This window comes from Zootoca vivipara, chromosome Z (genome assembly GCF_963506605.1).
Source record: "Zootoca vivipara chromosome Z, rZooViv1.1, whole genome shotgun sequence".
NCBI classification, from domain to species: Eukaryota; Metazoa; Chordata; class Lepidosauria; order Squamata; family Lacertidae; genus Zootoca; species Zootoca vivipara.
Genome location: NC_083294.1, coordinates 36,958,432 through 36,973,615, shown reverse-complemented (window position 1 = coordinate 36,973,615; position 15,184 = coordinate 36,958,432). Strand labels below are relative to the sequence as shown.

The window sequence follows — 15,184 nt, the reverse complement described above, 5'->3', positions numbered from 1 at the left end:
TTATCAAGTCACTCAAAAAGCTGTATCAGAACTCAAGGACGCATTCCAATCAGGCTAAAAAACAGGGTCTGTGATGGGGAGAGTGCTGAGAGCCTGGAGTGACGCATTTGGCCCCAGATCCTGTGTTTCCCCACCCCAGCTTGCACCATAATAAATTTTTTATTCTTTAAGGCACCACAATAGCTTTCTTTCTTTCTTTCTTTCTTTCTTTCTTTCTTTCTTTCTTTCTTTCTTTCTTTCTTGTTTTTGCTGCTGCTGACCAAAACAGCTACCCATCCAGGCATTTTTTAATATAATGATAACAGACACAATGCATGTCAAAACCCAAAAACGACAATTGTTAAATTACTTGCTTACTTACTTACTGCCCAAATAACTTGCCTTCTACAACACAAAACTGTCCAAATTCACCTGAGGCTTTGAGACACTTGGAATGGAGCAGTCCAGTTTCCACATTAGTGTCTGCTTGGCATGGTCGAGATCACTGGGGGGTGCCATAGCTACGGGGGGGGCTAGCTGGGTTTTTTGCCCTGGGTGAAGCCTCCAGAGGGGTGCCATTGAGGCTCCCAGCCTGTGTGTGCATGTGGGGTGGCGCCAAACTGTGTCTTTGACCTGGGTGAAATAAAGCCTAGTTTTGCCTGTGCACTGGGACTGGTTCTTGGTTTTTTTCCATCTCTCTCTGTGTGCATGTTAGAGTGAATAGAAGGCAACTTGGCAGGGCTGGGGAATCTTAGACCCGGTGGCTTCTCTATTTTGGCCTAGGGAATTTCTTAAGGCCACACCCCTTGCCTCTAGGCCACAAGCCCCCTCCTTAGGCCACACCCCTTACAAGGCATGCTACTCTGGTGCTTTTGGCTGGCTGGAATGTGCCCTTGAACTGCAACAATGGTCTTGCTTGCCTAGGTGAAGAGATGTTTGTGGGTTGGGGGGGGTTGTAGAAACCTCTTTCTTATGTACTACGCTTGGATCCTAGAACAATAGGCAAGTAGGATTCTAGAATGCAACAACTGATTGGCTTGCAGGAGAAGACCAATCAGGCTCCAGGACAGGACCGTCTTAAGTATATTTGGCGCCCTGGCGCCATGGTGCGACGGATCCCTCCGGTGCCCCCGCCCTGACCCGTTTCCCAGCGCGGCAGGCGGGCGGAGCTGCGCGGGCGCAGCACACAGCGCAGCGGGCGGGCGGGCAGGCGCCCTGGCGCCCTGCACCACCCAGCCTGGCCGTAGGGCCGGCCCTGCTCCAGGAAGAAGTTAATCAGCCTATTGGGCTGGTAGGATCGTAGAATGCAACAACTGGTTGGCCTGTAGGAAAAGACCAATCAGGCCCCCATGCTTAAATACTTCTTTGAATCTTCCTGCCACACTTGCCGTCCTCTCCTGCCACACCAGGGTGGTGCGTCCCCAACTCACAAGCCACTCCATACTCAAAAGCCGCCAAAGTTGCTCTTGGGCACTTTCTGTGTCATCCTAATCAACTGCTGAAGGTAGTTGTGCAAATGAAAAGGGAAGAACCCCTACATATTCTGGGACTACAACAAGGTGCAATAAGCAGTTAACATCCATAAAGTTGGGTGCCCATTTGGCCAAAGCACCAGATTCTGTGCAGGATGAAATGATGTTTGTTATTTTCCTGCTCTATCCTGCTCTATCTTTGGGGACAGGAGATTCATTGGAGAAAGGATTCTTTGCTTGTATCCTCTGGGCATCTCACTTAGCCTCTGAGCTCTTAGCATTGTACACCGCACTAGGTTTCCAGAGCAATCTTGTAATGCTCCCAGGGCCTAACAATTTCTTCCCTGCAGGCAAAGCAAGAAAATATAGGAAGTGATAGCAGTCCCAGCACACAGAAGGATCTCTCTTATTCTTAACTATTGCTTACCAAGAACAAACCTTGGTCACAGCTAGGGAGGGGGGGGAGAATTCAATTTAGTTCACATTTAATGACAAACCTACTTAATTCATGCTTTCCAAAACATGGGAACCAAAATACCCACCATCCTTCAAAATTCACACTCTGCTGCGTTTTTTTTAAATAAAAAATCAAAATCAAGATTCTCTGTGCTCTGCTCCACTCCCTCTTTCTTCCTGCCCAGGGTAGTCCTACCTTCTGCCTGCACCTCAGAGCTGGGTCAGCAGCCTCTCCTCCTCCTCGCTTGCTCTCCAGCAACCACTACAAGCTGCCCAAGGGAAGAGGGTGGTAGCGATGGCCAGGGAGAGGTCAGGGAGAAGCCAGGGGGAGGCAACAGAATGTTCCCTTGCAGCTGCAGCTGCCACCACTACCTAGGACAAGCACCGGCTCAACCTCCTTCCCAAGCTTGGCGACAGTGAAGGAAATAGGGACATTCCACTGGTGGAGGAAATAGGGACATTCCAGGCTCAAATGTGAACCTGGCTGGCTTTTCTAATTTTGGGACTGTCCCTGGTTAATAGGGACACTTGGAGAGTGTGTTGTTCTGATTGAGTGCTAAAGAACGGGTTTTCTTGGGGAAAGACAAAACTGCTCAGACCCATGGCTAGAACGCACAGGACAAGTGGGAAAACTGCTCAGACCTGCCCTTTCTATGCATGCGACAAATGGAAATGTGGATGAGCCCTAGCTCTGGTCTAGAGGACTTTAGACAGTCCTAATTGGAGATGCTGGAGATCTTATTTGGGGATTTAGTGGAGCCTTATGGGTTGAATCCAACTAAGTTTTTACCCACAGTTGCCCCACTGAAATTAATGGACTTATGTTAGCCACATCCTACTTTGAGTAGAACTAACAATGAATACATGCAAAGCTCTATTACTGAGCCAAGTAGCTCAAGGCACTTGTCTGTTTTCTGCAGTGAAAATAGTGTGGTAGTCTTCTTAATTATTTCTGGAGGAGTTTCCGAAGGAGCATCAGGAGTTGCTGATAATGTCTATTTATAATCTACAATAAACATTTGGTTGTAGAAGGTAGTTTTAATCTCTCTGAAGGCCTACATGAAAGACTTAGAAATATGTTTGCATTTGAACTGTCCCTAAAAACTCACACATGCAAAACAACCCCCCAGAAAGCTATCATCTTTATCTCTTGAAGTTGTAAGAAAAATCTGCCTCTGGACTTCTAAAGAGCAGTATCAAAAAAAGGAAAATGGATTTTGCAGAGTACATAAGAGAAATCACTTCCATTTGTGGGCTTCAACACTTGGCTTCTCTCCATGTGTTTATGATGAGGGCAAGCTGAATGTAGGAAGCTGGATCGGAAGGAAGTCTTTTATGTACCACTGCATTTACACCAGGATACAATAATTACTTCAGGCCACTGAACCCACTTGAGTTGAGATCAGAGTAATAGGGAAAGGACTGTAGCACAGTACAGAGCACATGCTTTTACATGCAAAAGGCCACAGGTGATGGTGATGGTGATGATTTCAGTCACTTGAAACATAAGAAGTCACCAAGGAACTTGCAGGATCTTAAAGCATGACATTAAAAAATCAGAAAAAAGAACAGTGCATTGTAATAAAAGCAAAACAGCAGCAAGCCCCATTGTGTTCATTTGCCAGCCTGATTTGGATTCCAGTGGGCATTTGTTCCTCTACAAACCAGCAAAACTCACTGCAATGCCAGCCTGGGAAAACACCCATTTCCAGGTGTGGTTTGAATATAAACAATGCCTGCAAATGGCCAGCTTCAAAGGGGCTTGCTGTCAAAGCCCATCAGCTGATCAGTGATGTCGCTGAGCTGTGCTTGCAAAGAAACAATCAGGGCACGCTTGAAGTTCCCCAACATTCCGTTGCAGCTGCATCTTATATATGACATCTGGTGTGGGGCCGGTGGGTGTGGTTTAAAGAAAATGGCCAGACAAGGAACCCTGCCATGCCTGCTTAAGCCCATGGACCTGATTTTGCTCACAGCAGACTAAAAGTTTGAAATAGAGAGTTATATTACTGATGGTCTTGGGAGGCTCACTGATTTCCTGCAAAAGGTTTGAACAATGTGCACTGCTAAAACAGTTGCTTACTATTTAATACAGTGTTTTAGTATACCCTCCCTGCTGTGTATATCATCAGCCAAACTGAACTCCTGTGGTCTCAGGGCTGCATTTGAATCTACTCAATGGAATGTGAAATCCCATTTTCTTTTTCTTTTTTTCCTGGCGTGGGGATTCCGTGATGGGGCAGGGTGGAATTTTAACTGCTGCTTTCTCCTTGCTGGGCCAGCGGTTCAGAGAAGAAGAGTGCTACCAGAAGAAAAATTAACAACCCTACCTGGGGCTAACAAATTTGAACTATGTTTTCCATACTTGTTCCCCATCAGCTCTTATCAGCCAGTCGCCCTTTTTTTATGTAAAAAGGCAGAGACACACAACCCAATTCACCCATAACAGCACAGATGCAGGGAGAATAAATATAGATGCCCTATTTGTGCTCTCTTGTGAACCTTGACTATCAGATTCAGGTTCCACACAGGTGTTTGCAACGAGGCCTGCACCATTTATCCTAGACCAGAGAAGGGAAACCTGTGGTTCTCCGGTGATTGTTGGAGTCCAGCTCAGCTCCAGCCAAGGATGTTGACAGCAACTTCTGGAGGGCCACAGTCTGTCCTGTGGGAAGAAGAGGGGGGGGAGGCTGCATTATTCTTAAGGGGAGAATGCTTAGCTAGCTCACTCCCAGTGCATCTGGTTGGCCCTCGCCCAGCAGTGTAGCTAGCCACCTGGGTGCCCGATGCAGCACGGGTCCTGCAGCCAGGGGCGGGGCGAACTGCCCATCGGGGTGAGGCAAGCCAATGCAGGGCGCACTGTGTTGAGCCTCTCCGCAGCAGACTCCCCCTCAGCTGTAGGGCGGCTGAGCTGAGGAGCAGACAAAAGCCCTGGGCTGCTCGAAAAAGCAGCACGGAGCTTGCAGGCAGTCCGCCCGCCACCTCCCCCTCAGGAGATCCAGGTCCTGCGGTGTGGCGCTCAGTGCCTCACACCTCACCTAGCTACCAGTGGCGAAGGAAGGGGATGCGGTAGGTGCGGGAGTGTTTTGGTTTTTTTAAGTGTCATGAGCCTAATTTTTAATTATTTATTTTTAAAACACACATTTTTGCCATTTTGTCGCACACACCCCTCAGTGATGACACCCGCACCGCACCCGCCTTCGTACACCCACTGCCACATCATATGGTCTGGTTAGCTCCTATGATCTATGGATTTTTGCATGGTAATTCTGCACATTCAGTGGATTTTATGATGCTTTGGTATTGTAGGATGATTTATTGTATTTAATGTTTCCACTTCATTTGCATAGCAGCCAACCAGTCTAGGGGCTGAGGTCCATTCAGACCCCCAGTAAAATATTCGAGGGCTCCGGAGCCCCCAAAGTTGAAGAGCATTGCCATTCAAATGGTGTGTGTGTGCCCCATGTCATATGATCAGTTATGCAGGACGGGGCTTAACCTATTCCCCTCCCCATCTTCAATATTTCATTGAAGTTGGCACCCCTGCTCACTTGTCTAGATTTTGTCTTTTATATAGTATTGCTTAATTTTGCTGGATTTGGGGGGCATTGGAAGCTGCCTTATACTGAGTCAAACCACTAGCTCACCAAGCACAGTATTGTTTAATTTATTTATACATATGTGTTTTTTTAAAAAAATATATATTATTTCATTTTTAAAATATCAAAGTGGTTTACAACAAAAATGCATAAAGCCATACCGTAAGAACTATCTCTAGAAGTCTGCACTGACTTTCAGGTAGTCTCTCCCAGCCTTACCAAGAGGTGTCAGGGATTGAACCTGCCTGGGACCTTCTGCATGCAAAGCAGGTGTTCTACCCCTCAGCTAGGGCCCCTCCCAAAACCGTAAATCTCTTTCTGATCTCTTTCTTGATGAAAAATGGTACAAAAATATTTGTATGAACGAATTAAACATTTGAAGAAAATAGATCAGAAGCAGGGAGAATGGCCTATGCTAGTGGTTCCCAAACCATTTCCCCTATGGACCTCCTGAAAATTTCCAAGAAATTTGGCAGACCACTTAATGATATTTCTGCTTGTTTTAGCGATTTCAAAGAAGTGTTCTAGATGCTTTATTGTTTTTTTAATTGCATTTTTATTTCTTCCTTTATTTCTTGTGTTGCATTTTACTTTATTAGACTTTGAATTCTATAGAATTCAACTGTTACACAATAAAATGCAATATAAGAGATAAAAGAAGCAACAAAAGAAATGTGAAGTCTGAAGAAGTGTGCATGCACACAAAAGCTTATACCCAGAACAAACGTAGTTAGTCTCTAAGGTGCTACTGGACAATTTTTTCATTTTTTTCATTTTTTTCAACAAAAATACAGTTAAATATCATCATGAGTATTCATTGCAGACATTCCACGGACCACCTGAAGGAAGCTCAGTGGTCTACAGGCCACAGTTTGGGAACCCCTGGACCCTGCTAAGAATTTTGTAAAGTGAGAAATTGCATGTTAACCTTTCCTTCTTCCTCCACCCCACCTTCCTATCTTCTACAGAGATCCAAAATAGCTGTCTATGAGAAAATGTGGTCGTACATGAAGTCAGCAGAGCCATCTGTATTTGCCAAAACAACAGCGGACGGGGTGGCCCGCGTGAGGAAATCTAAGGGGAAGTTTGCCTTCCTGCTCGAATCGACCATGAATGAGTACATTGAACAACGGAAGCCTTGTGACACAATGAAAGTTGGTGGGAACCTGGATTCCAAAGGCTATGGTGTAGCAACTCCCAAAGGCTCAGCATTAAGGTGGGTGGAATAATATAACAATATCCATGTTGTTATAGTATTCCACCTACCCTGATGTATTGTGTTGTCTTTTTCTTTCTTGTGGATTTGAGGTAAACTTAAAAAAGTTTTCAACAAAAAATCAGTATTCCATGAAGTTAAATAAGACGGTAAATTATGGTTTCATTGACTTTAATGCATCCATTTTTTTTCTAAATGTTCTCTCCGTGTTGTCCTTTCCGATTGTTTGTTGCTGTTTTTAATTTTACAGTCCAGTGGCTTTTTTCAATTTAAATGGTAAAAGCCCAACTTAAAAACCGCCATACGTGACGGGTGTTAATTGCATGACGTGGTGTTCTCGTCGCCTCTTTTTTTAAAATCTCCTCCTCCTCCTCCTCCTCCTTCTCCTTCTTATTTTTTCTCAAAAGACAATTTCCCCATCCCGCACACTTCCGTTTTTTAAGCAAATGTTTAGATCCTCCATGCCACCTTTCCAATATTTAAACCCTGTTATTTGCTGTAACAAACACGTTCTCTATATAGCTCCATCTCCCTGTGAAAAACCAAAAAGAAAAGAGAGAGAGAGAGAAAGAAAAGAGGAAACAAAAATTACCGGCCAATTTGTCCTCCTTCTGCTCCTTTCTTTATACGTTTTTTAACGACTTTAACCGAGCATCTGTGCATTATTCTTACGAGTTATGTTTTATCGTTTCAAGAAATGCTGTTAACCTGGCAGTATTAAAACTGAATGAGCAAGGCCTCTTGGACAAATTGAAAAACAAATGGTGGTACGACAAAGGAGAGTGCGGCAGCGGGGGAGGTGACTCCAAGGTCAGCCTCAATGTCACCACAATCGGGTACCTTAGTCAAGAGTAATCGGCAAGGCTGTTATTTTATGCATCAGGGAAAAAAGAGCCTGGAAGATGAGAAACCATATTGAAACCATCATGTTCAAGTCACTTGCTTCTCCAGTAGCTTGCATGGCTCAGGGAGGGGGGGGGGTTTCTTTCTTCCCCCCTTCCTTTGCACTGCTACCATTGCAATCAATCCTGGGTCCTTATTTAACTAACAGAGAGAAAGAGAGAAGAAACCAGACTGAGGGATTCATCCAATGTTTGTCATACTCAAGGTAGGCCCACTGAAATTAGTGGGCATGGTTAACTGAGGTCTGTTAATGGCAATGGGTCTGCTCTGAGTATAACTTCGTTGGATGCAGTCCAGGGAATCCTCTCTTGTTGCATTCGTTGAGTTGGATGTAGTTATATGATGGGTTACGGGTTGAGTGGGATAGGTGATATGAGTCTCTGCTTATACACCAGCGGTTTTTACTGGGTCGCCCGTCCCCGTTTGTATGTGGCCTCTGGTAGGTGTGGCAGGCAGATATTTTTCAAGGATTCACTCTTCAGATTCCAGCCAAGGTTGCCAAATGTTAGCCTTGTGTCTCCATTGCATATCTAGCACAGGGCACTGAGTATTTCCAAAAAAAATCAGAATTTTCGCAAGTTACATATTAAAGACTAAGAAAATGTGGGGGGATATTTAAGTTTAGAAAGTTACATTTAAAAAATCATATTGTTTCTGGATTTGCTGGCTCTTTAAGCTGATAGTTTTTCATTGCTAATTTTTAATATGTATTGTTGTACATATATAGCTCAGGTAAGGTTAATGGATACTAGGATAGTTAAATAACCAGATGCTCAGCTTGTGATTTGTTAGAAAGAAAGAAACAATATCCATGTTGAATTTTTAAAGACACGTTTTTTAAAATTCGGTTGCTACTTCCTTCCCTGACAAAATACCCCGTGCCTTCGAGATTTGCAGATCCTCCAAGTGTCCCTGTTTACCACGAACAGTCCCGGATTTACTGAAGCCATCCCAGTTTCTGATTTGATCTCAGAATGTCCCACTTTTCTTTAGGACATCCTTATTTTCATTGGAGAAATGTTAGCGAGTATGGTTTTATGTAACCCAAGGAGATAAGCAACTATGCAACCTTTAGAAGACATCTGAAGGCGTCCCTGTTCTCATTGGAGATGTGTTGAATGCTATGGATTTGCCTAAAAGGTGCATAGGAGTTTCCCCCACCAGCAGATATTGTGATGATGCTATGCAAGTAGGCATTGTGGTGTGCATTGTTTGAAGGTGATACACCCATGGCTTGTTCCTGCAATACAATGCATGTTTCAGTTTCACAGCCCTTTATCAAATCTAATAACCCAGCTAGGAAAGGGATATTTCATTAAATTAATCCCATTAATTGAAAAGTTATACCCTGAAGAATTCCATTAAATTCTCTGGGCTGCTGTTCCCCTCCCCCCCTCCATGCAATCTACTCTTTAAAAAAAAAAGAGCCAACAATAATTTGTAATTATTTTCTGTAGTTAACAAACCCACTTGCAGGAAGATTATTGATGGGAAAACGTGCAGGCAGTTAATACAGCTCCCCCCTGAATTTCTTCATAAATGATGCTTCTATCAGCAGAGCAAGTGCAATAATCGTTTACTTTAATCATATTGGATAGCAGCAAAAGCTGTATATGATTAAAACAAAGGAAGTTTTATGCCATTTTCTTCACTTCTCTAGTCATTACCACCGGGAATAAAAGCTAGGGTTGGGGAAATATCCAAGTATACATCTGAGCTCAAAGGCTTATTCCGTAGCCCAACATTTACTTTAATGTAACTGATGTGAGTTTATGAAATACTTAAATTCCCTCTTGTTCATGCTGTCGTATTAGTTAAGGTGTCCAGAAGGAGTAGAATTTGGCTTGCAAATGCAATGCTGAAGCAGATCACAACCTTCTTTTGAGAGTCTAGGTAAAAAGATATGTTACTGCCTCTGAATAATGTGATATGGCTGGTTTGTTTGTTTGTTTGTTTTACATTTATATCCTTCCATTCCTCCAAGGAGCTCAGAGTGTGGGAGGGGCATACACAGTTCTCCCCTTCCCCCATTTTATCCTTACAAAACAAACATGTGAGGTAAGTTAGACTGAGCCCTATTGACTGGCCCCAGTCAAGTTTCATGGCTGAGTGGGGGTTGAACTCTGGTCTCCTGGGGCCTAGTCTGTTGCTCTAACCACTACACTATATTGGCTCTCAGTGAATAGTATTCATGGTGACCATATAGTGCCTCTGAATACCAGTTGCTGAGGAACAATGGTGGGAGCAAGCTATTGCTTTCTTTTCCAGCTTGTGGGCTTCCTGTTGTTGTTTAGTCATTTAGTGGTGTCCGACTCTTCATGACCCCATGGACCATAGCACGCCAGGCACTCCTGTCTTGCACTGCCTCCCGCAGTTTGGTCAAACTCATGTTCGAGAACACTGTCCAACCATCTCGTCCTCTGTCGTCCCCTTCTCCTAGTGCCCTCAATCTTTCCCAACATCAGGGTCTTTTCCAGGGATTCTTCTCTTCTCATGAGGTGGCCAAAGTATTGGAGCCTCAGCTTCACGATCTGTCCTTCCAGTGAGCACTCAGGGCCAATTTCTTTCAGAATGGATAGGTTTGATCTTCTAGCAGTCCATGGGACTCTCAAGAGTCTCCTCCAGCACCATAATTCAAAAGCATCAATTCTTCGGCGATCAGCCTTCTTTATGGTCCAGCTCTCACTTCCATACATCACTACTGGGAATGTGGGCTTCCTAGATGCATCCAACTGGTGACTCTCATTTTCATTTTCAAATCAGGGCAGACATCAAATAAAAGTCAGATTCTGTTCATTCATGCCAAGCAGAAGAGAATTCTTGCCCTACTTGGCATCTGGTTTGGTCACTGTGAGAACAGGATGCTAGACTGCAGGCCTTTCTTATGCTTAAAAAAAACCAGATGTAGACTTCAGTTATAACATGGAGATGAAGCTGAAAGTCCAAATCCACCCACCAAAACATTCCATTTGGCTTCCAGCAAAGCTCTGCATGACCCAAAGGCTCACGCACTATTTGAAAGCTTTAAACCTCACCCTTGCTTGCAAACATAAACTAAGCATTGGCTTATCAAACCTAAGAATGTTATGTAATCAACATACAAAACAAGGGTCCGTATAGCAAGCAAAACTGTATTTAAAGAAAAAAGATAAAACAACCACAGCAAGGAAAACAAAATCTAGACACTATGCCTGGACAAATAAGAAAGTGTTAGTCTCTATCTCCAAAACAAATTTTAAAAAATGTTGGGGAAAATGTTCCACAATCAGGGAATTATTTTGGAAAAGTCCATCCATGGCTGCCATCCATTCTTTCTATGTCAGGTTTAGGGAACCTGCTGTTAGGGATATGGGTGAGATTTGATTCAGTCTGCTCAGTTCACAGTACAAAGCGAACCTATCTAATTCATATTTTCCAAAGCAATGTCAAGCCAAAACACAGCCCTTCTTTGAAATTTGCACTTCTCCCAGTTTTGCAGTGCAGTTGTCCAGCCAAGACAGCTCACATCTTTTGCAGGGGTCGAATGGCACTTATATGCAAAAGTACAAGCCTGTCCCCTCAGGAGCAGAAACTGCCCCCTCAGGAGCAGTCTTACCCAGAGCCGGAAAACCAGGCAGGTCTTACCTACTCCCTCTAAGCAATGTATAGAGCTTTTGAGCTCTTAGACTTGGTTAGCAGGCTCTGAGTATGTGTCAGGCTCTCAAAATCTTGCAGGGCTGTCCAAGTTCCTATGAGATCTCTCCCATCCAGAACCCATGCAAGAGCTTCCCAGAGCCTAGTAAACTAGTTTCAGAACTTAAAAGTTATTTCCATGCCAGGAAGACCCTGTGCAAAAAGAGCTTTTTAGCTCTCCACCTTCCATGCATCTAATTTGTGTGATTTCAGCCAGCCAGCCTTCAACCACGTAAAATTAAAATTGCACATGTTAAGCAAGCAGGAGTTGAGAGTTACCTGTATGTACAAAAATTCATATACAGTAGTGGGGCAAATTGGGGATTAAAATGCATGTACTTGTGAAAATACATGTACTTGGCATGCTTTGGTCCATAGGGTTACGAAGAGTCAGACAGGACTAAACAACTAAACAATAACAACTTATGAAAATGACATATAAAAATACAGTACATTATATTAGGGGAAATTGCATTGCAAAAATGTGTAAGGCAAAGTTGCATGCAAACATTATATTGTGCTAAAAAGCTGATGAGTTTTTATGGGGGCTTTAAAAAAAGAATTTCAAATTGATGAGGAAATGCGGAGAACTGAGCTTATGACTGGAAGAATGAGAAACAGAGGAAACTGCAGTTGACAGATTTGCCAGTCCCTATCTGTGGCTCTCTAGATGTTGCTGGACTCCAACTCCCATCAGATCCAACCAGCAGGGTCAATGGTCAGGAGTGGTATGAGTGGTAGTACAGCAACATCTGGAGAGTCACAGCTTTGCTCCCTCCTTCTTATAGGTCCTTACCCTCCCTGAATGTGCCATGTCCTTTTCTAGAGCCATTTAAGCTCCTGTGACCATTACCACTCCTTGTGGCAATAAATTAAGTGAATTAATTATGCAGGAACTTCTGTTAAGCAGGGGAAGTAAACAAACAAACAAAACACTGGAAATGCCCAAGTGTTTGGGTGCTCTGGAGGAGCTCTTTGTATTTGACCATCTGTGCTGGCCAAATGCTCTCAGCATTTACCCTTTATATAAAATGGAAATGGAAATAAGAACCTATATTTCCCTGTTCCGAACCAGCAAATTGCTCCCTTGCTCCCTTGCTTGCTTGCATTATTGTGTGTTTGTTCTTGAGCACAAAAGCTGCTCCTAAGAACCAGAAGTCATCAGCTCTAAACCTCCATCATCCAGGCCAAGTCACCTGGGAATATAATATGGGTCAAGCCAGTTGTTGGTGCCAGATGTATACACATTTTCATCAAAGAATTAACGGTGCCCTTTAAAACTGCTTAAAGGCTGGCATGATGTTGCTTTTTGATATAAAAAGAAACAGAAATAGGCCTCCCCCAATTTTCTTTTTTCTTTTTTTGTCTTGGGCCAATGTTTTGGAGCATCTTTTGGAGATAGCTTTTGCTCAAAATAGCTTCTTTTTCTAAAGTGACATTTTATAAACATTTAATATTGCATACAGTAATGTCTTTGTGTACAACACTCTAAAAGCATTTATTCCCTACTGTAATTAAGACAGTTCAGCCACAATTGTTCAAGCAATATCCCCCCCCCCATCTCCAAGATTACACATCTTTCAAGGAAATGCTCCAGAGTTAGCTTCAGGATTTTGCAAGACACGTGGCAAGCAAAGAATTCTCTTGCTTTCCTTTCAACCTTCCCAGGTGACTAGTCCTTTTGAAGTGATGACTGGTCTTGGCAGCCCAGCAAATGTTGAATGGTACTACTATCCTCTGGAGTTGCCCATTAATATCCTCAGTGTCTAAGCTATATAGGGGAGGGTTATAGCTCAGAGATAGAATCCATGCTTTGCATGCAGAAGGTCCTGGGTTCAATCCCTAGTGTCTCCATGTCAGGCTGGGAGGATTTTTTTTCTGAAACCCTGGAGAGCCACTAATAGTCAGTATAGACAAAACTGAGCTAGGTGTGTCAATGGTCTGACTTTCCATAAAGCAGCTTCCTATGTTCCTATCATAATTCACACTTACTGGATTCATTCTTAAACCAGTTGCCCATATATTTTCATGGTAATTCCAGAACAACCTAAATTTCTTCTTTTAAATTATTTGACTTTAATTTGTGTAGCGCCTTTCTATATTACTGCACACAAGGCGGTTTACAAGCTGAAGAAACAACAAAATAGACACTAAAGATCATATACCTAATAACAATCTGATCCAATACAAAAAAGCCATAATAAAAACAGCTTTAAAATAAACAACATATAAAATAAAGCAATGTTCAATAATCCATTAGAATATAAAAGTAAACTGTAAAATTAAATGTCAGCAAATAATAATTAAATGGTTAACAATCACAATAAAGATTTAATAAATTATAATCAATAAAAATAATGGCAAGTCACAATTCATAAAATACCACAAAACATGCAAAACCATGTAAAAGGATCAAACTGCGAAACAAGGACAGCTTCTAGGAATGGCCCAAGATTTTCCACCACCTGAGGGTGATGATTCAAATAGTAACACAGACACATCAGCACTGCTTACCTTATGAAAAAAGTATTCTGTCCACCTTGCATACAAAAGGTGCTTGGTTTAATTCCTGGCATCTCCTGATTGAGATGGGAACAATTCCTGCCTGAAACCCTGAAAATCTGCTGCCCAAACGTGACCTGTTTGGGCCAGTGGTATAACTCTGTGTAAGGCGGCTTCCTGTGATTAATGCAGGGGTAGGCAACCTAAGGCCCATGGGCCGGGTGCGGCCCAATCGCCTTCTCAATCCGGCCCGCGGATGGTCCAGGAATCAGCATGTTTTTACATGAGTAGAATGTGTCCTTTTATTCAAAATGCATCTCTGGGTTATTTGTGGGGCCTGCCTAGATTTTTTTTTACATGAGTAGAATGTGTGCTTTTATTTAAAATGCATCTCTGGGCTATTTGTGGGGCATAGGAATTAGTTCGTGATTTGTTTGTTTTTTCAAAATATAGTCCAGCCCACGGCTGGAAAAGGTTGCTGACCCCTGGCTTAATGTGATTTATTTAATTATTTATTTATTTAATTATTTATTTATTGAAAATATTTCTATCCTGCTGTCCTGTTCAAAAAACAAACAAACAAACAAAAACCAACTTGAGGCACTGCAACCAATTTGGAAAATGATAACGTCACAGAAAAGAGAGAAGCAATCAAAAAGTTTGAAGTCAGGAGCACAGGAGCTAAAAACAGAATTCCACATTCTCATTCCCATACCTAGACCTATTGGGTAGTTTCCCAGAGTAGGTCCGTTGAAAATAATGGGCATGATGACTCACTTTGGTTACCTATTTCATTTTAACTGAAAAGTTACAGGCAACCCTATTGGCCATATCCGCATTATTGGCCATTTGAAGAGGTCCATGCAAATCCCTGGTATTTTATGGCCTTGGCTTTTCCAGTTCGGTCCTCTTCCTGCTGTCATGTAGACACCGTTACCCATATTTTAAACCCCCTCCTCTAAAGCATAAAAACAAATGAACAAATGAACTGTTGAATTGCATACATACCTGAAACATCCCAGCGTACACAGACACCTTCCTGCTTTCATGTCAGAGCCCTCACTGGATAACTACCATGATGTTCTGTTAAATCAGCAGAACCTGTTTCCACATAATGGGCTTAAAATAGGGCCAAATGCATGCTTAATGACAGGTCTGTTTTTCTGACTTTTCCTCATGGGAGGCCCCCTACCTTCTCTGCTCCAAGGCTTCCTCCGCCTCGCATCTCAGGTTTGGCACTTTGTAATTTTGCACCTACCTACACTAATCTTTCATACCAAGTTCTTATTATGAACTTAAATAAGTATTTATTAACCCACACATTTCCTCCCACTCTGTGCTTCTCATGGTTGTGATGTATTGATAATAATAAAGTGACAGTCTGG

General features: G+C 42.9%; 1 protein-coding gene across 2 annotated transcripts in view; it reads left to right on the top strand.

Annotated features, from left to right (window-relative positions):
• Positions 1 to 15,184, top strand: part of GRIA3 (glutamate ionotropic receptor AMPA type subunit 3) — a 194,744-nt gene that overhangs the window by 151,957 nt on the left and 27,603 nt on the right. Inside the window, exon 13 of one of the 2 annotated variants that reach the window (XM_035112435.2) lies at positions 6,475 to 6,722. In XM_035112435.2, the coding sequence (XP_034968326.1) occupies positions 6,475 to 6,722 (248 nt within the window). Of the gene's footprint in view, positions 1 to 6,474; positions 7,320 to 15,184 lie in introns of those variants that run through there. The other variant, XM_035112434.2, reaches the window with a different exon arrangement.